This window comes from Chelonoidis abingdonii, chromosome 19 (assembly GCF_003597395.2).
Source record: "Chelonoidis abingdonii isolate Lonesome George chromosome 19, CheloAbing_2.0, whole genome shotgun sequence".
Taxonomy (NCBI): domain Eukaryota; kingdom Metazoa; phylum Chordata; order Testudines; family Testudinidae; genus Chelonoidis; species Chelonoidis abingdonii.
Window position 1 is genome coordinate 11131303 of NC_133787.1, and position 26939 is coordinate 11158241.

Below are 26939 nucleotides of genomic sequence, written 5' to 3' on the forward strand. Positions count from 1 at the left end.
CTTGATCATTACCTGTTAGGTTCACTCCCTCTGGGGCACTTGGCATTGGCCACTGTCGGTAGACAGGATACTGGGCTAGATGGACCTTTGGTCTGACCCAGTAGGGCCGTTCTTATGTTCCTAAATTCAAGGAGTGTGCATAAACAACTCTTGCCACATAAAGGTTCTGGAGAACTGTTTTGTCTATCCACTGATGCTCCCTCTCTTACTTTAGTTACCTGGAACAAAAGCATCCTCCTCCTATCCTGACACAAACCATGAACTACACTTACAGTCCTCATTTGATGTGTGTGTAAGACAAAATCCTCTTTGCTAAGAAATTCATATTCATTTTGCCTCTAAGGGCTTGTTTAAATGAACACTTCCTGCATTGCAAGCTAGGGGGTGAAGATACTACTCAGGAGGCTAGTGGAGGGTAAGTGTACATGTGGGGCCTGCTGATGCATGTTAAAAGTTTCCTACAGCACACTGATATACTGATGTTTAAAACAGCAATACTCAAAGTGCACTAGGGAACTTTTAGAGTAATCAGCAGGGTCCACACGGACACCTAGAGTGCAGCATGCTAGTACAGGGTAGGTTCACACCCAGTGATTGTCCATTTAGACAAGCCCTCAGTGACTGGTGCTTTGTATAGCCTTGCCAGGCAGAGGCAAAGGGTGGCCCCAATCGATAATCACACACACTTCAGTAACTAATTTTTGAATACTGGTACTGTAGTTCCTAACTTTGTGGGGAAATCTATTTGCTTAGCAAGAGGCAGCAAAAAAAACAAAAAAAATCCCATAAATTGGCTGAAGAGGCAAGCCAAAAATCTATCACAGGCTGGGATCTGTCTGTACACTTTCATACATAGCTTCTGAAAGTGACGGATCAACTGACTACATGTAGGAAGGTGTCTCAGAAATCGTGGTGGTTAGATCCTTCTTCTAGTATTTTCTGTTGTGGGGTCAGAGCGCACGTTCCTAGAGTTCAGCTTAAACTCAGACATAATTTCTATTTATGAATTATAGTTCGAATCACTGATTCCTTTTACTTGCCTATGACGTGTCCTCATTTCCAGGCTGTGGACAGACAAGCATCTCAGAGGCTCCACAAAAGGGATGACTGCAAATTTCTTTTTTCCTTTGTGTGCGGTTCCTTTGTGCCAATGTTCCCTTTTACCAGGGGAGTCAGCAGGTAGAATTGTCTGGCATTGTATCTCCAGGAAAGTGGCAACCATATGATACTTCTCTAGCCTTGCAGTAAATGGCAGCACCATCGTTCTCAGGGCTAAGAATGGCAACTTCAACTTACATTGTACCTTATGCCATACAAAGACATTGTAGACCATGTAGCCAGTATGTCCTTCCTCCAATACTCACACATGTTCTTAAAAAAAAAATATTTATTTAAAGCATCTGGAACTGAGAAAGCCATAGTATTACAGAAGATCACACATGAAAGCTAAAACATGTAAATATACCTTGAGACAGTAAAATCATTGATCAAAGGTCAGAAGCCACCATTGCAACTGGACCTCAAATAGCAGAACTAGATCTCCTGCTGATGCTACACAATACATTCCAGGCTTTTGAGGTAATATTCCTGAGCCTCTTGCCCATCTTTCAGCAGGTTTTCTCTAATTGAAACTAACCTGCCACTTCTCCCTTTGATGAATAGGATAATCTATGCGAGTAACTCCTAGGAATGTTGAAAGCTAAGAATATAAATCCCTTACAGGTTAATGGGTGAAAAGATGATGGACCAACATTTCAAAACTCTGGTCCGAAATTGCACAGTAGGAGACTGAGGCAAACAGTCAACAGGAATCTTTCCACTGACCTCAAGTGGCCTTTGGATCACTCTCCTGGGGTGTATTAAGTGCAGATATGGTTTCTGAAAGCCTATTTTACAGTAGATTCTATTAGAACTATGGCTTGACATTAACCAGAACCAGGTCATGATCACTTGATGACTATTAGATTGAAATTTTCCTCTAGTTTTCATATAGCATTAAATTAGTAAAAACTGTGTTTGTTTATATGCCTTTTTTTTCCATTTAGTGTTCTAACCAATGAGGCCTTGTTTTCTGAGTTTTCCTATTCAAATAATCTGCTATCTTTGAACTCCAATTCATTTTTATTGTTAACAAATACAACCCATTCCATCTTTAGTGGGCCTTTGTCCAAAGATATTGCTATTATCAGTGAATCAATATGGCTTTGTTTAGAAACGTTGACTGTGGTTGACAACAGATTAAGGAAAGCCTCAATACAGCCACGCACTAACTAAAATACCAACTTCCTAACACTTGTTCTCATATGAATTCTAAATTTTCTATACTTCTGAAATTTCAGAAATGTTGAAGGGTGCCCGCAGACTAAAGAAAACAAAATCTTACATTTAAATGTCCTATAGTGAGGGAAAGCAGCAAATCATCTCCTCAGTTCCTATTGGGAAATTACTTTGCTTTGGTTGGCTACCTTAACAACGTCTGCTACCTTGTAAACACTTTGCTTGGAAGAGAGTAAACAATATTCACAGTCCTGTGAGACTGACACCAAAAAAAAATTGAGGCTATGGTATTCATTTAACTTAGATTCAGAGTGTATTGTGCAATCTACCTAAGAGGGGACATTTTTACTTACAACGCTGAGTGGCAGAATGAAATAAATTATTTATCCCTCCTCCCCCACAATTTTGACACACAGAGAAATACAAAAAAAAAAAAAAATCAAAAAAATTCTTAAAATCTTAACTTATCAATATTAACAAGCACATTTTGATATAAAATAACCTCAGTGAAATGTGCACAGTGTAAATGCAGAATTATCAGGCTGTTTATACTTAGTCATCCTTTTTGTCTGAAGTACTTGAGATGTCTTCATCATTGCTTTCAGGACCGACTTTATTTCTTGCGATTGGAGTCTTTTCTGAAACTGATGTCTTACTCTGTGAGTATGTGTCTTCTGATGTCTGATAATCTTCTTCATCTAATGTCTGTAGCTCGCACCTCTGTAGCTCTAGGTATGTAGTAAATAACTTGGCATATTCTGGATGCTTGAATGCAAAGTCCTTAAACTCATCTGGAATTAAAGACAGTAAAGACAGTGTGTTGAGCAGCAACAATGCAAAATACTCTACTGCACAATAACAGTATTACAGCAAATAAAATTATAGTGACTGCCACACTGAGACCAGTATCCCTTCATGGACAGTGACCAGGACAAGAAGCTTCAGAGGAAGGGGCAACAGTCTCCAGGGTGGGCAGTTTGGGAATTACTATTTCTATTGAAGCTGTTCTATATTTAGTCCAGAAACTGAAATGCCAATTGAATGGTAACCTTAAAAGTTAAAATTTTACACTTGTCAAAAAGTGAGGCTATTGTGGACTATTTCATTACAAATAATGGTTCATAGCTGCTAAGAAGCATAAGAGGTGACTGTCGGTCCCTGTGGTGGAATTCACTAGTGTGGGAGACACAGATTTCACATATAAATTCCAGACTTTGGAATTGCCTAATACAGGATCTTAGAAAGACCACAAGTCTCATTGCCTTAAATGGGATGTGCAAAGCTCATGGCTTCAGCACAGCTTTCTCTCTGCCATAATAATAGCAGCAACGAAGGAAGAAGAAAGGGGGCGGGGCAGTTGAGAAGACAGAAAATTTACCGATTGTGGCGATTGTGTCAGGGGAAGTATGGAAGAAGTTAATCCATTGGCTGCTTGTGGGAATCTCTTGTAAGGCATACATGGTGATGGAGATGGCATATAAAAACCAACCGAAATGATGTTATAAGATCTCTTACGTTACACCTACACTTAGAGCTGGGGGGAGTGATTCCCAGCATGAGGAGAAATACTTGCACTTGCTCCCATTGAGCTCATGCGCTAAAAATAAAATGTAGCCATGGTAGCGAGAGTGGTGGGACTGGCTAGCAGCCCTGAAAATGTGCCTAGGGTCTCTGGCACGGCAGTGCAAGTATGTCTCTTCGAATGGGAATCACAGAATATCAGGGTTGGAGGGGAGCTCAGGAGGTCATCTAGTCCAACCCTCTGCTCAAAGCAGGACCAATCCCCAACTAAATAACACTCCCAGCTCCAAGTGTAGACATACAGTTAAGGAGAAATTAATACATCATCTTGGTCCATGTTTCCCAACCACATATTTTTCTCAACAGTAACAACATATGAGTGGTCTAGGCACCTGTTAGACTTTTTTTGTGGGGAAAAGTTCTGAATCTGTAATAATCGGAGACTGAGATCTTAGAGTAGTAATATGAAAGCTCTTTCTTAGTATAAGTGTATTAGTCCTATGAAATATACTTACTATAGGTTATCTTCCCAGAATTATCTGTGTCCATTTCCTTAAAGAGTTGAGAAACATCAAGGTCAGGTACGCCAAGAGATGACCGGAGAATACAAGCAAACTCTTCTTCTGTTATGCTGCCGTCATCATCAACGTCAAAGAGCTGAAGTAGAAAGATTACAAAACTGTAACGTGAACACCCCTGGTATCAGTTTGCCTGTGTGGTAGCACAGCAATTTCAATTCAAATTAACCTTTGAAAGCACCCAATAATGATCTCTGCCATTCAAGATGTCTCAGCAGTTGTCACTGTGATTTGAAGACTGGAGTCCCAACAGCTAATTTTTATTACAAATTTTAAAAAAAGTTTTTTTCCAGAGAATGAGATGGGACATTTTTCAAGGAACTTTTCAAAAGAAAGACAACACTGAGATCAAAGGATGCATGATGGACAAATGCAATAATTGGATGTAAATATTCTGTGCTGGAGAACATGCTCAGAAACTAGTCATGGAAAAATACCACTAAAGTAGCTTTTTCAAAAAACACGGCCCATAGTTTGTTATAAACAATTATATTTATTTTAAAAAAAGTGTCCCATGTATAAGTACTAAAAAGAATACCATCAGGTTTTGTCTTTTTTTTCTGCAAATTAACCTTTTATGACATGACTGAACTTGCTCCTGTTTTGGCTAGGATGAAAATCCATATTGTAATAACATGCATGATTTGTCGCCCACCACATATTTCATGCCATCCTTTCTAGCATGGCAGTGACAGTGAGCAGCTGCACTAACCACTCACTAGTGCCAGAAATAAACGGAACGATAGCTCCCATCCTGTAAAGAGCTTCTCAGGGGTGAACCCCTGCAGTCGAGCAGAACCCACTGCAAGTGAAACCATGTTTGATAGCAGATAATGGAAGAAAAAAGTCATAGCTCCATTTCAGAGTAGAACGCTTCCCATTGAGGAGAGTAATGATGTCCAAATTATCGGCTTCAAAGTACACCTCTACCCCGAAATAACATGAATTTGGGTAGAACGCGGTAAAGCAGTGCTCCGGGGGGTGGGGCTGCGTACTCCGGCTGATCAAAGCAAGTTCGATAGAACGCGGTTTCACCTATAACGCAGTAAGATTTTTTGGCTCCCAAGGACAACGTTATATTGGGGTAGAGGTGTAAATGCAACAGTTAATATACCATTGGCGGTTGCTATGGTCTGGAGGCCAGTCTTTCTGAGGATGTTCAGACACAAAACATCTCTGAGAAAGCAGAGCAACCTTTTGAGCAGTGGTTGAACAGGCTGGATTGCCGGAACACTTAGCTATATAGAGCTGCAATAGGACACAATAATTTCACATAAAAATATACTCGACGTCTTGAGTAAGCACTGGTCTCTCTTATGAGAGTCCTATTCAGAGTAACTTTCCCTCACATCTCAAGACACTGCACAAGGAATACACAAAAGCAGAGCAGTGGAGGGATCTCAAAGTCTAAGTGTCCATGATTCAAAACAAGCTGGTAACTAAATTTTTTATTTTATTAACCTTGACATGTCCACTGATGATTTTTTTAAAAAGAACAACTAGACCAGGGGCCGGCAACCTTTCAGCAGTGCTGTGCCGAGTCTCCATTTATTCACTCTGATTTAAGGTTTCGCGTGCCAGTGATACATTTTAACGTTTTTAGAAGGTCTCTTTCTATAAGTCTATAATATATAACTAAACTATTATGGTATGTAAAATAAATAAGATTTTTAAAATGTTTAAGAAGCTTCATTTAAAATTAAATTAAAATGCAGAGCCCCCTGGACCAGTGGCCAGGACCCGGGCAGTGTGAGTGCTACTGAAACTCAGCTTGTGTGCCGCATTCGGCACGCGTGTCATAGGTTGCCTACCCCTGAGCTAGACTAAACACTTCAGCCCCACCAGACTATTCTGATCTACGTATCACTCAAGAACACCCCCACAGCAGCGGGTAATTATTGCTGAATCATTTTTGGAGTTATCTTGCCAAGTTACATATTCCTTAGTGCCTTCACATGGCTTTTGAAGAACTTATCTACGAAGCTGACATCTGCATTTTCTTCACTACAAATGTCAATTGGTTTAAGAGTATTACTCACATTCACATGACAGATTGAATCTATAAATTTATATTATGATTTGAAAGAGAACAGAATTACAGTCAGCCCAGGTTTGTCAGGTTTATAGTGCTGTACTAAACTGAACTTACCTTAAATGCCATCTGAATGGTCTCTTCTGTGTTGGCAGGGTTACAAAGAACAGATAAACCAATCACGTATTCTCGGAAGTCTATGGTGCCATCTCCATTCTGTAACCACAAGGACAGATGGCAAAAGTTAGAGTTAATAGCTTGGATCACTTGAAAGGCTCATCATATGAGAAATATAATCAAGCTATGCGATCTGTACTAATGCTTAATTTACTATTTTTTAAAAAAATTCTAGGGAAAAAAAATCAGTACATTTGTACCATTTAAAAATGACCAGAGAAAGCATTTCTACAGATGAACAATTGACGTCTGGCTGCAGTTTTGTAAGCACCATTTCACAAAAGGATTAAAATCTTTACCTGCGTAAGAAGAGAGTTTTGGTTATTAGCTTTTGATCACCCCCAAAAGTACTTTTAGCTATAAGGTATAGAACACAGAGATATGATACAGCAAATGCATAGTCAAGAAGTTACCATGGGCTTTCTGTGGAGCAAGTACTACGTTCAGAAGGCTGTAAAAATACCTGAGACAGTTCATGAATCAAACTACAAGGTATTGCACTTTAATCATAATGGCCTGTATTGGAAGTAGGAAAACCAGATTGTATTAAGTAGAAAGCTACAACAATAAATTCATTCAGACCTAAACTGCAGTTCCTTTGATGCAACTGGCTATCAGGTTGAGGTGAAATTATTGGCGAGTCTATTTGCAGTGAGGGGAAGTGGCAAATACGCACATGTATTTCAGCAGGTATTTGAGTTGATTGTATTTATGTGATGATCGTAAAAGTTCTTTGTGGACATGGGAGATATACTGTCATGAGTAAAAAAAAAAAAGTAACGTTTGACAGTTAGGTGACCAGACACAGAGCATCTACCTTGAGGTTAAGGTGGCTGGTGATCCCTGGGCTGAAATATTCCCATGAGACATTCGTCAAAAAATTTTGAACAGCAAACAAATTTGTAAAAACTGAATGCAGATGGTGTAGAATTCATGACGGGGGTGTGAAGGTGGGGGGGGGGGCAGAGGGCTACATTTCTGAATTAAAGTATTCTTCCAGGAGGCAAAATAGTAGTGTCAAAATCCTCCCAAGTTGATCAATATGAAACATTTTACAGACAAATGAAGGAACAATAGTCTTGTGGGTAAACACACAGAGCAGAAGGGAGATCTGCACAGCTTTCTGGCTCTGCCACCAGCTTGTGCTGTCCTCTTGAACACAACACACTTAGCATCTCCGTTCCTCAGTTCCCCCAGTTGTATAATGGAACAGTGCCAAGACTAAATTGTAGAGTGCCTTGAGATCCTTGGGATCTGCATACTGTGGATTTCCATTACTGAATGAGTGCTTCTGTACTTTGGATGGTCCTGGATTCAGATAGGTGGGTGAGAAAGTATTTTTACTCTTAAACAAACAAAAATGACCAATATACTTGGCAAGATTTCAAGCAATTGCTACCTAGATCCAAGTTTACTCACCCTCTAAAGCCAATACACTGCCGGTTTACAGACACCCATGTTTTGTTTTCTATTGATAGGGTAAAGAATCTTTGTGGAAGCATTTAGAATGTTGAATATCACCTACTGTTTAGAGACTTGGGGGTTTGCCAACAAGTTTCCTTATAAAATTCTTCACTGCTAATAAAATTACCAGCATCCTGTTAGACAGGTAGCATGGTATAATTTGATGCTTGTTGGCAATTTTCTAGTCAATCTCTGCACTTTAACCTCTGTGATTAACAGTTAGCTGGTACCTCGGTACAATTTTTTTTTTGTCCAATGGTTTCTGATGCCAGACATTTTAACACTATGGATCTTGTGACATCCAAATGTTAGATATACAATGTATCGTTGCTTTTTATTGTGTAGTTTTACAATCTGAATGCCCGGATTGTTAATTTATCATCAGAGGTCCAGCAAATGCTTGTATTGTATATAATTAGTTGAAGGTTTTTTGCCGATTCCACTAGAACTGTTTTCAGGAATTTACAATTCCATCGTACATGTGGTGTGGCATGACATACAGGTTTTAGCTTGGGTATGACTTTAAAAATCATATTAATAGTTTAAAATTGTCCCAGTGGTGCACAAAAATATGACTGCAAGAGTTGAGTGCGGGAAGTAAGCTATGTTAAGTGAATATGGCCTTTGTTTAACACAAAAACACTGAATTTGGAAATCGGTTCATAATAGGGACTAATGCTTTTGTTATTAATAAACGGAGCATGACAAAGTTAGTATGGTCAAATTATTTCCATCTAGGTGTCAAAACCAAGAATTAAATACAGTGCAATCAGAAGTACTTCATTCCAGCATTTTGGATATCTGGGTGTGATAACTGCATTTCAGGTTCACACTGTGACTTCATCATACTAACGCCTAGGATGCTGGCTACTTGCCAGATGGCTTGATACTCGATGAAAGGAGAGGTGGTAGGGGCAGGAGCAGAAATGGAGTTGTTTGCATGGCTCCGGACATGAGAAAGGATAGGAGGGAAAGGATGGGCACTGAATTAAAAATGCATCTAGAGAAATACTGACAGTAAGAAGCAATGTCACTGCAGGTAAGTTTGGCCTAACAGTTTCTCTGTTTTCACAGGAGATTGTGCTTTGCAGCACGATATGCAAGATTTAAACTCTGTAACCAAAACTATTCAGAGAGATGACTTGTGAACCAAAAGCCAAATTCCCCAAATAGCAAAGATAAGGGGTGGAGCATTCCATGCACCGCTACTTTTTGAATTTAAAATTTTGGTTTTCATTTCAGGTTTATCACATTAACTCATTGCAACTGTCTGGTGAAATGTCCCCCCTTGATTCTCTCACCACCGACATACACCATGTTGTGATGCAGAAGCCACTGCCTCTGGTTATTATATAGCCCAAGTCATATGCTAGGATAATAACGGCACTTACTAGGCTTCCATGGGCTACCTACCTGCTGTATGCCCAGCAGAGTTCAGAGTGGCTATGACAGAGCATGGGGTACATGGGCCTGGAAAGCACAAATGAAGCAGTGGCTGGCTAGTGTGACTTTGGGATCTTGCAGTGTGCTGAATGCTGCTCCTCAGCTATACTTACTATTAATTGGGTATTTGGCATAGCAAATACATGTAGCTTATTTAAATATTTGTATGTTGCTAAAGAAAAGTAAAAGTTAAACATAACAATTTTACTGTGTATTCTGATTTTAAACCAGACTTCAGCATTGCATTGCTGTTTTCAGTATGGGGTACTATATATTTAAGACGTATTTTCTGTTTATGAGTCAGAGGCATGTGCTCAGTTAAGTACATTTATGGTGGTCTCAGTAGCAGTAAAGCTTGCATATTGTAAGAAAACATCCCTCCCCCCCACAATAAACAGTCTCTTCAGAGCTCCACAGGGAGAAAGATTGGGCATGGACACTGAATTACCTTTTTTCCAACTAGCAAAACCCCTTCCAAGGCCAGATGGATTGCACAGAATTGATGTGGAAAAAGCCTGAGGTGTCATTGCCCAAGGGGCCCAACTTGCACTGTGCTTATAAAAGGTGTCATAACAGGGATAGTTTTCACATCGACTTTTACTGTAGTTTCTAGTTTGATTTAGAAACCATATTTCCTAGGAGAACTGTTTCTGCATGTCAAAGAAAATCATCACCACAATCGCTTCTAGGTCTGCAACAGAGAGAGAGGAATTCCTATTGGACACAGCAGTAGGGATGTGCTTTTACATGTCTTATTTTCATAATAGGGAACATCATGCAGGAGGTTGTTATTTTAATCCTTCCCTGCCAAACAATTACCTGTACCCACAGGTGAGATCTCATTAGCCTGAAAGACAGAGATTCTAAAGCAAACAATATAGAAACAATCACAAAGGTGTCATTCTCTCTCCTTCACTCAATCTTCTACTGGGATTATTACCCACCTAGCCAAAATGTTTCTGTGATTTATTAATTTGTGGACGATGTGGATGTGGGTCAGAAGTTAACCTATTTTGTCACAATTTGACTATTCTTTTATTTTTACTAAGTTTCTGTCATTCAGTCTGGTATCGTGCACCGTAAATGATTTAAACGACAGTTCGTACATTGTGGAAAGCTGATCAGATTTCAACGACAATGTGCACACAGACTTGGTGAACGTAGAAATGGAGATGGAAGCCATAATGATTTCAAAATACATCATCCTGTTAATAATCAAATGCTATCCCCCTATTGTTTAGTTAGTTAGCTGCTGATGACACTTTCTTATCAAGGTGGTGTAGGAAGGGCATAGGCAGCTAGATGTTTGAACTAGAGATGAGTGCTTGACTCATCTTTTCACATTCCATTCAGCATGCTCACGCGCTCTCTCTCTCTCTCTCAAACACACACACGTGTTAATATCAACTAGGCCCATGTAAAATAATTTTGCTTTAAAGCAGCCAAGGACATTCTGAACTGCAGGCACACACCTTCTCCAGTTCCTGCTGCTTCTTGCCTTTTAATGCCACTGCAAGCATCTCTGCCCTGACATGAATGAAACTACTGTAGTTAGAGATTGTGGGTCAAATTCATCCCTGAGGAAACTCCACTTCAATGGAGATAAGCCGAGGCTAAATTTGTGCATCTGTCTGTCTAATAGGTGACCGCAGCAGTTCAATGGCCCTCTTGATAGGCAATTCTGTATTTTAGCACTACTCATATTATTGCACTTTACAGTAAAAATATTTGTTAGAAGGCTGCAGGAATAAAAAGAGTATATACCAAGCACTGGGTCCCCAGGAAACATTTCAGCTGAAAACAATGAGACAGCAGAAGTAGGAAAGAGAAGAGATGTAGTTTGTCTCTCAAAATCCACTGATTATTATAATAATTAATACTCCAATTTATTTTCCCCATTACAAATAATTCCTTACAAATTAGAAATCAATACACCTCTATTTACTAGCAATTTCCCTACAGGCAAGCACAGCATCTGCCTCCAGCAAAATAAGTACTGCTAGATAACACATAAAAATCAAAACAGTCATCAAACACAACCACAGTCTTAAGAAAAAATCAGAAATGTATTCTGTATTACAGGTATACATCCACCAGCCACCAACATACTATATGAGACGAAAGCCTTAACAACTACTCTTTCCATCACCATTCTCTCCTTTTTGAACCCAAATCTAGTTTTCTATTATAGGTACTCATATGCATGTGTGTGCACACCCAGTCTTGCACAGCTCAAGAAATGCTCCATTTGGTAGCCCCTCAACAATCCAAACAACTGTAAAACGTACACAGTAGAAAAAACAAACATTTCACAATAAACTAAGGGGTTTTTAAGCATTATTGTGTGCTCTTTCATAGCAACAAAGCTTGCTTGACTTGACAAACAGTTGCTCTTGAAAAAGGAGAAAGGCTCTAGTTAGTTAACACCAGCATAAACAAGAGCACACAGTTGGAGTGTATTCCACTCCAGTGTGTTCCCTCAGGAGTACATGGTCAGCTGCAGCCACTCTTGAATGTTCATGTTCACCAGGCCGTCTCCATCTTGGTCCAGGGATTTGAAGGCACGGAACATGCCATCCAGTCGCACCAAACAACTGATGAAGTTATTGAAATCCATGCTTCCGTTTTCATCGGAGTATCTGCGAATGATCATCTGGTAGAGCTGTTCATTCAGCTGGAACCCTGAAGCCTTGAATGCGTCTGGCAGCTGAGCACTCCCAAGAATTCCTGACTGGTCAGAGTAGTGTTCTTTGTACACGCATTGCCACTTCTTGATGTTGTTCCACAGGTACTTAAACTCCTCAAAGCCCAGCTTGCCGGTTGTGTCACTGTCCATGACTGACACCATGCTCCGGCATGTGTCCAGGCTGAAGCCTTCTGTCTTCAGGTTTTTATGTCTGGCCACCACCTTGTTTAGAATGTCCATCAACTCGGTGGCGCACACTTCCATGTCATCTCCGGCCAGCTGGACGAAGAGTCGGCGGAACTGACTTATCTCCTCACTCTCTCCGGCTTCCACGTTCATGAAGTGGCTGCGAGGAGTTGGGGGTGGCTCTGGGGTGTACTGAGCTGCTACCTCACTGATAATGTTGACGAGTCCTCCAACGAGTCCTCCAAGATTCCCTCCTCCTTGTCCACCTCCTGCTAAAAGACCTCCCAGACCTCTTGCAAGGCCCCCTCCACTGCTGCTCCCTCCACCAAGCAAGGCTTGAGCAAGGAACATGGTGAATGGTTTACAGAGAATTAACCAGATGAGAGCTGAAAATCCTGCAGCCTCTGAGAGCAGTAATGGAGCCTGAGCTGGGTGTGAGCAAAATACAGATTATCTGTCTGAAGTATTAGTATTCCCCATGCCCAGGCATGTCTGATGCAGCCTTTGGTTGCCTGAATTCCATCAGCTCCCTGCAGCCACCCTCTGCTTTTGACAAGTATTTCTCTCTCCGAACACTTGCTTTTTATTTTACAGATCAGATTTGTATTATCTGATGTGAAACCATTTTAGGGTAAAACTGAGGGGTTGAAAACCATACAGCAAAATTTTCAAAATGTCCTTGGTGATCCTTTGAGCAATTTAACGTTAGAAAGGACCACAACCAAGGTTAGACAACTTCTAACTTAACTTCCCAAGGAGATCCGCTCAGTTTACCATGGTTGTATCTGTCCCTGCATTCTCCTCTCCAATGTCTTTACCTTTGTTGGAGTTCAGAAATTAAAGTAACTTGTTTGTCCAAATAGGTGCAGCGTGGCTAGCAGCAATACAAGATTACCTAACTAGCCATGCCAATGGGTCTCAACCTCCCACTTACTGTGGTGGCCACAGCCTAATGGTCAAGATAGTTTAGTTTCACTTTGTCTGTAGCCTGTCTGCTAAGACTGAACAAGAATCAGGTATGATGGGGGTTTCTATATCACGGACCCTTGTCCACTCATTTTACTATCTGAGATTTTGATGGCCTTTTGGTGGCTACAAATTTGGGTGAGGCTCAAGTCAGTGACCTAGAGCTGAGAGTTCCCATAACTCATTTCCATTCCTTCCCCAAAGAGCTGTGTTCTTGTGTGCAAGTTGAGTATTTTGAAATTAAATTAAAAAAAAAAAAAGCAGGCAGGAAGAACAAGGTGTTGATGAGTCGCTCGAGCCAGACTTACATGAACATCAGCAGTAAGCTTGCTATCCTGAGTCAAAGAGCTGGGATTTTAAGCGTCGCTGATTTCGTTTGGGACAAGTGAGATTTTTATTTTCACTGAAAATTCTATCCAGCTACTCTACTGCTCTGTAGGACCTTATTACATGGAGCCATACCGTAATCTGGTAATCAGCACCACACTGTAAGCATGGAAAGTGATCCTCAAATGACTATAGTTTACTCAGCATACTGGAAAGTCCCAGCTTGGGGAAAAGTAGGGCCTTAGCCAATAGTTTCCTAGAGAGAGAGAGACAGACAGACAGACATACTATGGTCATACCGAACAGCTGGGATTAAATATGGTCTGTGGTGATGAAATGTTCACATATGTCTGTAGGTCAGGCACTTTCAATACAGTTAGCGTTTTAAAAAGACGACGATGAAATTGGACCCTTCATTTTATGCTGATGAATTCGTTCAGACCTGGAGAATCTCAAAACAAATTTTGTCAGTGCTATATGGCACAATTCCTTGATAGGGACGCTTACTAAAAGCAGGACCAGGAAAAACATGCAGAGTTTGTGAAACTCCGAAAATAAAATGTGAACAACAGATCCTTGAGTGCTTTCAGCCAGGGCCAGCTTTAGGACTTGTGGGGCCCGATTCGAAAGATCCACCGCTGAAATGCCGTTGAAGACAGCAGCAGCGATTGAGCTGCAGCCAAAGACAGCGGCAGCAATTCGGCGGTAGCTCAATTGGTTGCCGCTGTCTCCGGTGGCACTTTGGCAGAGGGTCCTTCCTCGGCGGCAGCAGTTGTCTTCCAGGGCCTTACCTTGCGAGGCCCATCTTTCGGATGCTGCAGGGCCCTCTTAGACGCAGGGTCCGATTCATGGGAATCGGATGAATCGGCTGAAAGCCAGCCCTGCTTGCAGCATACCATGCTGACTGTACATAGCGCACAGTGCATAAACGGCAACCTTTCCAAAGTACAGCATGTTTTCACAAGCACGAATGTGCACTCATATTACACGTATTGGGCTCCCTCAGTTACCTGCAGCCTTACAATCCTGTCAATAGGATTTTGGTTGGCAATTTACTCCTTTTACGAGCTGGACTTATGCTTGCAAATATCTTTAGGGAAAACGATTCCTAAGAGAATGTTAATAAGACACCTTATTTCAGTCAGAGCCATAAATCCTTACCCTATCGAAGAGCAGGAACAGCTCTTTGAGAACATCTGAGACAGGCAGCTTCAAGTACTCGGCAAACTCCTCCATTCCAATTCTTCCCCCTTTGGAGGCATTTGCAATAGCAGCAAATGTATCCAGCTGATCTCGGATAGGATCCCATTTTAGACTATAAAAATCAGAGGATGACGTAATTAACTTCTGTGCAGCAGGGCTCAAAAGAGATGGAGTTTTAGTAGCAAGAGAGTGATTGCAGTTTCCACAACAGAAAACTGGATAGTGTGGAGTATGTAGTGCACTGAAATGTGCTTTCAATGTGCGATATTTCACACTGAATCAGCATTTAAAACCCCCTGAAAATTATTATTATTATTATTTTTTTTTTTTTACTAAAGCTAATTCTGTGCTTAGGTATCTCAGCACTCACTGCACAGAAGATGAGAGTTTTCAGAAGCATAGGCAACATCCGGCAACAGAACTAAAGACAACATTGCACTGCCTTAAATGTGAATCCACCCAGCCGTCACTGTTTCATGTCACAGCATTAGCTCCCACATGGGAGAGGGCACCTTTTACCTCTGCAACTAAGCCGCTGGCTGAGTAATGATACTGATGCACCTCAGAACGCATCTCATTGTCAGGAGAAGTGACAGCGCCCTATCCCCAACACAGAGGAAGCATGGTCCTGTGATTTGGGTTGAAGGCAGCACTTGGAAGATGCAGGTTCAATTTCCTGCTCTGGTACAAATTTCCTTTGTGACTCTGGGGCAGTCACTTGGGCTCTCTGCACCTCAGCATCCCACCTGTGAAATGGGGATAATAGTACTTCCCTATCTCACAGGGCTGCTGTGACGATAAACACATTAAAGATTGTGAGGTGCTGAGATACTACTGTAGCCGAGGGCTATAGAACTACAATAGGCAGATTCTTACTTCCTCACACAGGCGCATAGTCCAAGCCATAATTTAATCCCTATGGGCCTTTTCCATCTCTAATTTCTAGAGAGACTATATTACTTTTCCAATCCTAAAATACATTATGCAAGATCAAATAATCAACCAGGCAATTTGTCCTTGTTCACAGAATCATAGGACTGGAAGGGACCTCGAGAGGTCATTTAGTCCAGTCCTCGGCACTCATGGCAGGACTATTATCTAGACCATTCCTGACATGTGTTTGTCTAACCTGCTCTTAAAACTTTCCAATGATGGAGATTCCACAACCTCCCTAGGCAATTTATTCCAGTGCTTAACCACCCTGACAGTTAGGAAGCTTTTCCTAATATCCCAATTTTTTCACTCATAGGTCATGTTTTCTAGACCTTTCATTATTTTTGTTACAGTTCTCTGGACTTTTTCCAATTTGTCCACATCCTTCCTGAAATGTGGTGCCCAGAACTGGACACAGTACTCCAGTTGAGGCTGATCAGCCCGAAGTAAAGCAGAAGAATTGCTTCTTGTGTCTTGCTTACAACACTCCTGCTTATACATCCCAGAATGATGTTTGCTTTTTTGGCAACAATGTTACATTTTAGCTTATATTAGCTTATTTAGATTGTGGTCCACCATGACCCCCAGATCCCTTTCCGCAGTACTCCTTCCTAGGCAGTCATTTCTCAATTTGTATGCGTGCAACTGATCGTTCCTTTCTGAGTGGAGTACTTTGCATTTGTCCCTGTTGAATTCCATCCTATTTACTTCAGACCAATGTTACTGTTTCTGGAGAACACGACAATGTCTTGCTCAGCTCTAAAGTCATTAAAAAACTTGGAATAGCAAAACCTCTCTCACTTCAGTTTCTTGCTGATTTTGGTAAACTCCACCAGTCCTGCTTCCATGGGCAAGGTCAGCTGTCCTGCTGAAATCATAAGTCTGCAGTCTTCAAAAGTATGGTCTGTAACTGGCACATTCAAAGCCCTGAAATGTAGTAGAAAGACAAACATCTTAACCAGATTTTTGAATCTTACTTTCCCCCTTCTCCTCCCCCTCTACCCCCCAACCTTCCTCAGTGCTGGTCTCAAAGGTGATATGTAAACAGCCTAGATGAGAATTTATCCTTTCACCATTTAAGCGGTTAGTATAGCTGCTGTTCATAGTTCTATTCATAGTTATGCCAGTACAAATCCACAGTCATTACACTGGAGTCAAGCCAATTGTTTGAGATTTACACAGTTGGAACAGAGCAGAATTAGGTCCATTAACCACAGCAGAGAAAACTGAATCTGTGCACTTATGTCTTGTCATGCAAATGATTACTCCAGCTTTACACCAATTAAATGCATTATAGTGAAGCACAGAACAATTAACTTATTACAAATCAGTAATAATTAGCCAATTAGGAACTGTCTAGTTACAGAAGCGTTTACACCTTATACAATTAATTTAGAGATTCAAATATGAATCCTAGGACTTAGGTGAATCATGGCTTTGTCAATCACTCCCTGAAATATTTCAGATCCCTAAAGCAGTTCAAAATATATTTGAATCAGTGCCCAGGATATATAAGAACAGTTCTTGGTAAGTGCTTGAGAATTTTTTTTATCTGGATACGTACATTGCCATGATATTACGGACTCTGGTGGCAAAAAGAGTAGGATCCTTTTTCTCTTCCTCAGTAGGAACATGGACAGGTAGAAACTGAAAAATATAATTTATTCAGTAAATCTGCACAGTCATTAACTTATTACTGATAGGGTTTTGCATCACAAAGGGGAAAAAAAATATCAGTCAAGCAATTAAGTAATCAGCCACTAGAGGTCTCCATAGCTTTAGAAACAGCTCAGGCTTTGGTTTGTTTTTTTTCTAAACTTACCCAAACAAAAACACTACACAGCAGATTACACTGGTCTACAATTTTTGAGAAGTCATCTGCTTCAGAGATAAAATGTGGTATTTACTATGTATTTTGATGTGCTGAATTCAAATATGACAATTAAAACAACTGATTGGCTACTGTTTCTAAGATATTTAAGTTTTTACATTTTATGTCTATGTATATTGTGTAGATAGTAGAGTTTTAATCATAAATTGTAAACCTAGGTCTTTTCATGTGTTTATGGTTGCTTTACATGATAATATTTCACCTGTCCTGTTTATGTAACACTTTAAAAATCAGCAAAAGGGTTATATAAATAAAATTTATTATGAAACAAAAGGCAAAAAACTATTATGTACATAGTTTAGTCCTATTCAGTGTCTACTCGGCGCTTCTTGGCTTGTCTCTTGTATTCATTAAATGGAGCATCTCTTGTCACTGTCCAGCAATAGTCTGCAAGCATTGATGGGCTCCATTTGCCCTGATAGCATTTCTCCATTGTTGCAATGTCCTGGTGAAATCGCTCGCCGTGCTCGTCGCTCACTGCTCCGCAGTTCGGTGGAAAAAAATCTAGATGAGAGTGCAAAAAATGTATCTTTAGTGACATGTTGCAACCAAGGCTTTTGTATGCCTTGAGGAGGTTTTCCACCAACAACCTGTAGTTGTCTGCCTTGTTGTTTCCGAGAAAATTTATTGCCACTAACTGGAAGGCTTTCCATGCCGTCTTTTCCTTGCCACGCAGTGCATGGTCAAATGCATCATCTCGAAGAAGTTCAAGAATCTGAGGACCAACAAAGACACCTTCCTTTATCTTAGCTTCACTTAACCTTGGAAATTTTCCACGGAGGTACTTGAAAGCTGCTTGTGTTTTGTCAATGGCCTTGACAAAGTTCTTCATCAGACCCAGCTTGATGTGTAAGGGTGGTAACAAAATCTTCCTTGATTCAACAAGTGGTGGATGCTGAACACTTTTCCTCCCAGGCTCCAATGACTGTCGGAGTGGCCAGTCTTTCTTGATGTAGTAGGAATCTCTTGCACGACTATCCCATTCGCAGAGAAAACAGCAGTACTTTGTGTATCCAGTCTGCAGACCAAGCAAGAGAGCAACAACCTTCAAATCGCCACAAAGCTGCCACTGATGTTGGTCATAGTTTATGCACCTCAAAAGTTGTTTCATGTTGTCATAGGTTTCCTTCATATGGACTGCATGACCAACTGGAATTGATGGCAAAACATTGCCATTATGCAGCAAAACAAGCTTTAAGACTCGTCTTCGATGAATCAATGAACAGTCTCCACTCATCTGGATTGTGAACGATGTTGAGGGCTGCCATCACACCATCGATGTTGTTGCAGGCTACAAGATCACCTTCCATGAAGAAGAATGGGACAAGATCCTTTTGACAGTCACGGAACATGGAAACCCTATCACCACCTGCCAGGAGATTCCACTGCAGTAGTCTGGAGCCCAACAGCTAGACTAGAGCCAATCAACAATTTTAAGCATCATTTTCGTTCTCAGTGACCCAGAATTAGTAAAGTTTGACTACATTTATTTCAGAGGCATTTTGGCTGTAGAGCAGTGCTATTTGTATATTTGTTCCACGGCTACTACATATTGGTTTGGTCAGATCTGTTGTAGCTGTTTTAATATGAAATCCAAAACTGAAGGGACAAATAGCCTAAATACACAGTTCTTCATAAAATTAGGGTTGAGCTCCAGTATTTAGGCCTCATGGACTGTACACAAACTTTTGAAACTCTATGCCCTAAATAACTAGGTACCTAGTACTATATTACAACTGAAATTCAGTCTATACTAATGCAAATCTGTTGAAAAGATATTGTTGCAGCTCAGTTGTAGAATTTTGAGGACTGGTATTCTATATCTTGTTGTTGGAAAAGGGCGGATGCCCCAACAATAGTGACATGGAGAAATAAATTATTGGAAATATTTCCAATGGAAAAAGAAGATAAATGGTTTTATTTCAGGATGAAGTCGATTTTATAATATATGTTTGCTATTTTTGGAATTTGAACAAAATAAATACACAGATAAGATCATAAGAGGCTGACCAAACACAAATGAATCTTGCAAAGATCTTTTTTTTAAATATTTGTATGAAGAGTTCATATTTGTCAATAATGATAAAATAAAAAGTTAAATTTGTTGAAACATCATTATATAACTATCCATTCTTCTGCTCTTTTTCTATAAAAACTGGAGCTCAACAAGAGTTAGATCAAAGTTGTATTCTTTCTTAGGGTCAAGTTTTGTCTTCTGATTCACAGCACTCAGAAATAGGTAGTAAAATAGTGAGACTGAGACTTAAGTTATTAGACATATTTGGGTGATAAATTTCCAAAAGATGGGTTCTGGACCCCAGAATAGGCATTACTAGTGTAATAAGCCTCTGTCCCAAATTTGGACCTTAGCGTCCAAAATCTGGGTGCTTAGCATGAACCTCCAAGCTTAATTACCAGCTTGGATCTTATCTCGCTGCCACCATTCAGGATTCTGAGTACCTGATAAACTCTCTGGTCTCCCCAAACCTTTCCCTGGGGGACCCCCAAGACTCAGATGCCCTGAGCCTCCAACAAAGGGAAATAACCCACTTCCCTTCCTGCTCTTTACTTCCTCCCAGATTTTCCCGCCCTGGGGATACTAGGAGATTTCCCTGCTTCAATCCCTTGAAACACAAAACAGAGAGGACGATTTACCTTCCCCCCTCCTTCTTCTCCCCCCTCCCAGTCTTTCCCTGAGAGAGACAGTACTCCTGGCACAGAGATTCCTATCCCCTTGCCTTAACTAGGAAAAGAAAATCCAACAAGTTTTAAAAAGAAAGCTTTATATAAAAAAGAAAGAAAAAACACATGACATGATCACTGCATCAAGATGACATAACACAGGGCTATTGCTTAAAAGAAAATATGAATAATCAGCCTTATTCAAAAAGATATCCAATTTAAACATTCCAGCAACTCCACACATGTAAATACAAAATACAATATAAACCTATTGCTTTTCCTTTTGTACTCACAACTTGGGAACAGAAGGGTAGAAAGAAGCTTGGAGATAGAAAAAAAAAAAATCTTCCCTCATAGCCGAGAGAAACAAAAAAAACAAAGCGAACAAAGCCAAACACACCCAGAAGTTCCCTCCCTCACTTTGAAAAATCCGGTTTCCTGATTGGTCCTCTGGTCAGGTGTTTGGTTCCCTTTGTTAACCCTTTACAGGTAAAGGGAACATTAACCCTTAGCTATCTGTTTATGACAACTAGCGAAAAACCTGAAGTCACTTGTATGCTGTTATTTGAAACAGTTGAGTCTTTATCCACTTTGGGGGCATAAATTCATTAAATTATATATATGTATTTAACCAATTTGAAGCTGACTGTTTAAAGACTTACAACTAATTCAAAGATCCAAATGCAAAATCTCTGTCTTAGGGAAAACAGGTGGTGTGCAGATATGCCTGAAACAGCTTGTGTTCCCATAATATTGAGTGGATTTATTATGAAAGTATAGGAAAGGTTATTGCATTCAAGTAATTTACTAGAAAAGAAGCATTCTCAGTTATATTCAACTTTCTCAATCACTGAGGCATCACTAAAAGGTCAGGACTTGGTAACTTAGTTTACAAAAGTACATTTTGAATTATTAGCAGATCATAATAAATGTGCATAATTCTACTACCACAATAAAAGTCAGTCTTTATTCTGAGACATTAATAAAGAGAGAAAATGAATTTGCATCAGAGTGAAAATGTCTTTCTTGTTATTAAAAAAAACAACGATGTTTACTGTTAAAGATTTCAATAAATGCCGTGTTAGCATCTGTGATTCTTTGTAACATGTTGACAAAGGAGCACAATGAAAATGGGCTTGGCTTGTGTAAATATAGTTGATTTCTGTATAAAACAAACAGGCAAAAGTTCATTTTCAAAGCAATGTGGTGGGAAAGAGATGCATAACTCCTGTTTAATTCAGTGTGATGTTTGCACACAGCCCTGTATATTAATTTAGTAATTTGCCATATAACAGTTTCTGTATCTGTTCCTCATCTGTAATATATTGTATGTACTTTCTGTATAAACACAGCCCTATCAGTCACAGTTTTCTTGTGCAGTTTGGCAAGCCGTCTCCTTCCCGATGCCTGTGTGCAGTAATGCACTGGCTTACTGCCTGTGAGCATGTCTTTTCAAGTGGCTATGACAACCAACCACTTACTCCCAACTAAAGAAGTGCTCTCAAATGGCAGGTGTTCAAGTAGCAGAGGTCTGCGTTTCTGGCACTAAAGGTCCTAGAGCTGATCCCTGAGGATCACTACGCACTCACGTTGTTCTGAGTCTGATACCCCATCCTGCCCATTATTAAGTTAGCTCCTCCTCCTCCACGTGTCCTGAGTGAAAGTGGTTAACTCTCTTGGGCTAGCGAAGCGAAGCAAAGCACTGACATCCTCTGCAGTCTCAGTTATCCACACTATGCATAATCCCTGGCTGCAGGCACTTGGGTAGGATGAAGTCAAAACACATTTGAACTATCCAAAAATGTGAACCATAGACATGATTAATCTACCTAAGCCTGCCCGTTTGTGTCTCAGGTCCTGGTATGAAAGAGCAAGCTAACTCTTCACTAGCTGAGACTACACCTTTACCTCCTCCAAAGGCAATGGTGATGATGTTTGAGACTCATTGCCTATGACTTGCCCATAACCACACACACTCTAGAGAAGGACTTCATTTAATTTTTCCCATCCTGTGACTGGGGTTAGCACAACTACTTTCCTGCTGCTGATGAATAAGTACTCTCTTCTAGTCAGAAATTCCTGAGCATTGCAGAGGGAAATTCCAGCCCTGCAAGATAAAATCCTTTTAAACTCACTCAAGTAATGAAAATACCTCCCTGACCTATTTTTAGCCTGCACCCTCCCTCCTATGCTATTTACTATCTATGTATTTTGCAATAAGTCTGCCTATCAGATTCTCAGCTTAACTGTTTCATGTCCAATCTATACAATTCATTGGGATATGTTCTTAAAATACAAATGGTACATTGCTGTGCATCTCTGTACAGAAATATATAGAAGCTCATGAATTAAAATAAATTAGACATCACCATTTATTAATTCAATTTATTTCTCTTTGCTGAGTGATGCATATTAGTGAAATACTTCATGTCTAATTTTTATAATTTCAGAATTTGAGGGCAGATGTGTTTTATTACAGGTGTACTAGCATTAAATTCTGAAACAGCAAGAGACCCCTTTTAAAAAAAATACAGAACAGAGCATTATTAGACATGTAGAGAAATAGTTAAAGATTTATTCAAATGAGTTACATGTGTAAAACCACAGTGATTGAGAGAAGAATCAGGCCCACAGTATTTGCATATAAAGATACAACAGGTATGCTATATTTTCTTGTGCATTACACAGCAATTCATGCATATTAATATCAACAAGGAAACTCGCTAACATACATCAATTACTAGGAGACCCATAGCTAACTCTTAAATTTTGAAAATAAACAAACAGAGAAGTTATTTTGTAATTCAACCTGTTCAGGCTTTACAAGAACAGTGAGTCCAAACATTTGTGAACAATGGTATTTAATAGTGATTTTGTAACAAATACCCTTTCAACCACTTCCACATATGGGCTCTTGTCAAGTTAAAAGACATGCCAACATGGGCAGCAGGTTAAAAGCTGTATCCACCATGCTTCCCTGTAAGGTGAACTAATCTATTAAGACACAAACTGCACTTATTGAGAAAAGACATTTGTTTTCTGTTAGATATTGATAAACAACACAGGAACAGTATGTTCATCAAAAAAATCCAAATTTCTCCAATTCTTACCTCAACTTCTACCCTCGTTAACAGCTGGCAAAAAGTCATCACACAAAGTTCTTTGCTAGGGAGGAGGAAAAATATTTTGTTTTTTAAGTAACAGTCTACTTTCAGCTGACTTTCAAATATCATTTGTTAACATTTTTTCAGCCTCTTATTTCTGGCAATAATCTCTATAGGCCCTGATCTGAACCTTCTTGAGATGCCGCCTTAGGTTTTCTTCATAGGGCTGGTTCCTGCTCCTATGAAAGTTAAAGGCATTTTAGTGGTATTTATGCTGCAAGCTCTTTAGAGCAAAGAACGTGTTACACTTTCTAGTGCCATATGCATTTACAGCACTATATATGTAGTTATCACACACACATTCATCGTGCTTTATATAAAGTCAAGAGTTCACATCTTGCTAGCAATTGTTATTTTTTAAACAAGGCTGAAGATGCATTGGTGGACACGGTGAATGAGGACTGGATGCCTTTCTGGGAGATATTCAAACCCAAGCTGTTTGGCTCATTGCAGGAGTAACTGGTCTGTGTCATGCAGGAAGTCAGATTAGATGCGCTAACAGTTCCTCCTGCACGTAATCTACGAATTTATAAAAGAGGTGAAGTTTAGTGGTTTGGCAATCAGGAAATCCTGAGTTTTAGCCTTGCCTCTGGCTCTTACAACCTGTATGAACTTAATCTGTGTGTTTGTTCTCTCATATGAAAAGTGAGGCTAATACCTATTGACTTCCCTCCCAGGAGCAGAGGGAAGATTGGTTACCCTTTTACAGGCATGTGGATTTTGCACATTTCCAGTACCATCTAAATGCTAACTATTATTATAACAAGGAACCACCAGTGCACTTTGGGTCTTGGATGCTTTAAAAGGCAGTATGAAGTTTTAACATGGGGGAAGTTGGGAAATGAGGTACGGTTAACCACTTCCACATTTGACTGTTAGCACTTTCAAGCTGAGAGAGAGAAGCATTTACATGTAGCCTTAAATAAAGGCAAATCCTACAGACAACTTTATTCTGTTTGGGAAGAGTTTTCTGAGAAGACCGGGGATAGAGAAGAGGTGGTGGAGTGAGAGGGCCAGCTGGACTTTTCTTATGAATTTTAACAGTTGATTTAAAATTATAGAACAGTTTTAGGCACCTGCCCCACAGGTTAAAAGAGTGACACAAAAGGAGTGAGTGAAAACAGAATGGGGGCAGACAGGTTTCAGGGAAGGGCCGAGAAGTGTTCTACCAAATGCATGCCAGCACTGCAAGATGCAATCGATTAGCTCTTCTATTAGACCTTCCTGCACTATTTCCAGATTGCAAAACAAGGGAGACATTATTCAGGATATCATGAAATTTCATTCAAGGGCCTACAGAGTCTAAATCACCCCTTCGCCTCTGCTCTCATTTCCTGCTACTCTTCCCCGTTCACCCCCACCCCTGCTTTTCCTCAGTCTTCTTCCATTCATCCTCGCCTCTCAAAGTCTGCTTCAGCCCTTCAACCACGTATCCCCCAGACTTGATTCACCAGTGCTCATATCTACTCTGGCACATCTTAAGTTCTTAGGTCACATCCTAGTAATCATAAGAGTTTGTGCCAGCAAGAGAAGTGAGAGCAACTAATAGAGGAACCCAGTAGGGGAAGCAGAAGAAAGAATCTAGCTTACATATAGCTAGACATTCTCCCATACTCTCTGGTTTACTAATTGGCCCTCATGGAGGGAGGGTTTTTTAATGCTATTATCAGTCTAAAGACGTTTCCTTTCTAGTTTAAAAACTGATGTCATATTTGAGTAAGGGGTGCAGCTTTAAAACATAAGAACATAAGAACGGCCGTACCGGGTCAGACCAAAGGTCCATCTAGCCCAGTATCTGTTTACCGACAGTGGCCAATGCCAGGTGCCCCAGAGGGAGTGAAGCTAACAGGCAATGATCAAGTGATCTCCCTTCTGCCATTCATCTCCATCCTCTGATGAACAGAGGCTAGGGACACCATTCTTTACCCTTCCTGGCTAATAGCCATTTATGGACTTAGCCACCATAAATTTATCCAGTTCCCTTTTAAACACTGTTATAGTCCCAGCCTTCACAACCTCCTCAGATAAGGAGTTCCACAAGTTGACTGTGCGCTGTGTGAAGAACTTCCTTTTATTTGTTTTAAACCTGCTACCTATTAATTCATTTGGTGACCCTAAGTTCCGTTTATGGGAATAAGTAAGTAACTTTTCCTTATCACTTCTCACTCATCACGTCAATGATTTTTATACCTCTATCATATCCCCCTAGTGCTGCCTCTTTTCCAAGCTGAAGAGGCCTAACCTCTTTAATCTCTCCCTCATTGACCCTCTCCAATCCCCCTATCATTTAGTTGCCCTTTTCTGAACCTTTTTCTAGTGCTAGAATATCTTTTTGAGGTGAGGAGACCACATCTGTATACAGTATTGCGAGATGTGGGCGTACCATGGATTTATATAAGGGCAATAATAATATTCTCATCTTATTCTCTAGCCCTTTTTTAATGATTCTAACACCTGTTTGGCTTTTTGACCGCCTCTGCACACTGTGTGGACATCTTCAAGAGAACTATCCACAATGACGCCAAAGATCTTTTTCCTGAGTATGTTGTAGCTAAATTAGCCCCCCATCATATTGTATGTATAGTTGGGGTTACTTTGTTTTCCAATGTGGCATTACTTTAGCAATTATCCCACATTAAGGTTTGATTATAGTTTCAGTATTCAAGGTATTAATCAGGTTTTCAGTTTTAGCCTCTGTGCTACACACCACCTATGGCCGTTCACGACTTGTCCTTGTTACAACAAGGATAAGTGTATATACTATTAAACAGTGAGGAGTCCGGATGGCACCTTAAGACTAACAATTTCTTTGGGCAGTAGAGCTTTCGTGGTGAAAAAACCCGACTTCTCAGATGCATGGAGTGAAAATTACAGATCAGGCATAAATATAACTGACACATAGGAGAGGGAGTTACCGCCGACAAGTTGAGAAACCAGTATTAAACAAGGCCAATTCAAGTCAAGGGTGGATGTGGTCCACTCCCAATAACTGATGAGGAGATAACTCCCTTCTCTTCATGTGTCAGTATATAATGCCTGCATCTGTAATTTTCACTCCATGCATCTGAAGAAGTCGGTTTTTTTACCCATGAAAACTTATGCCCAAAGAAATCTGTTAGTCCTTAAGGTGCCACTGGACTCCTCGTCGTTTTTGTGGATACAGACTAACATGGCTACCCCCTGATACTTAATATCCTGTTCATTTATCATCATGTTCCTTTTAAAACTCCCTCTAATATATTTTTACTAATATTTATGCATAATTCATTGTTATTGTTAACTTATTGTTAAATAAGTTCTGAGATCTTCCATGTGTATTGTATAATTGTGTGCCCAGATATGCAATTCTGGCAGATCCCATTAGCACCCATTTGTTTCTAGCATTTTCTTTTAAATGTATTTAGAAAAT

At 40.1% G+C, this 26939-nt stretch overlaps 2 protein-coding genes across 5 annotated transcripts in view; both read right to left on the reverse strand.

The window, feature by feature from the left end:
- The window catches only part of LPCAT2 (lysophosphatidylcholine acyltransferase 2), a 71867-nt gene that overhangs the window by 13921 nt on the left and 31007 nt on the right, over positions 1-26939 (reverse strand). For 2 of the 4 annotated variants that reach the window (XR_012657290.1, XM_032773509.2), the window contains exons 8-14: positions 23477-23531; positions 17358-17440; positions 16595-16720; positions 14819-14972; positions 6526-6624; positions 4314-4455; positions 2830-3068 (exon numbers count right to left, since the gene is read on the reverse strand). Coding sequence is in view for 3 of the 4 variants with exons in the window: in XM_032773509.2 (XP_032629400.1) it covers positions 2830-3068; positions 4314-4455; positions 6526-6624; positions 14819-14972; positions 16595-16720; positions 17358-17440; positions 23477-23531 (898 nt within the window). In the remaining variant the exon portion in view is untranslated. Of the gene's footprint in view, positions 1-1375; positions 3069-4313; positions 4456-6525; positions 6625-14818; positions 14973-16594; positions 16721-17357; positions 17441-23476; positions 23532-26939 lie in introns of those variants that run through there. The other 2 variants (XM_075073801.1, XM_032773510.2) reach the window with 1 other exon arrangement.
- CAPNS2 (calpain small subunit 2) lies at positions 11354-13307 on the reverse strand. Its single transcript, XM_032773511.2, has one exon. The coding sequence runs from the start codon at positions 12713-12715 to the stop codon at positions 11972-11974; it is 744 nt and encodes a 247-aa protein (XP_032629402.1). The 5' UTR covers positions 12716-13307; the 3' UTR covers positions 11354-11971.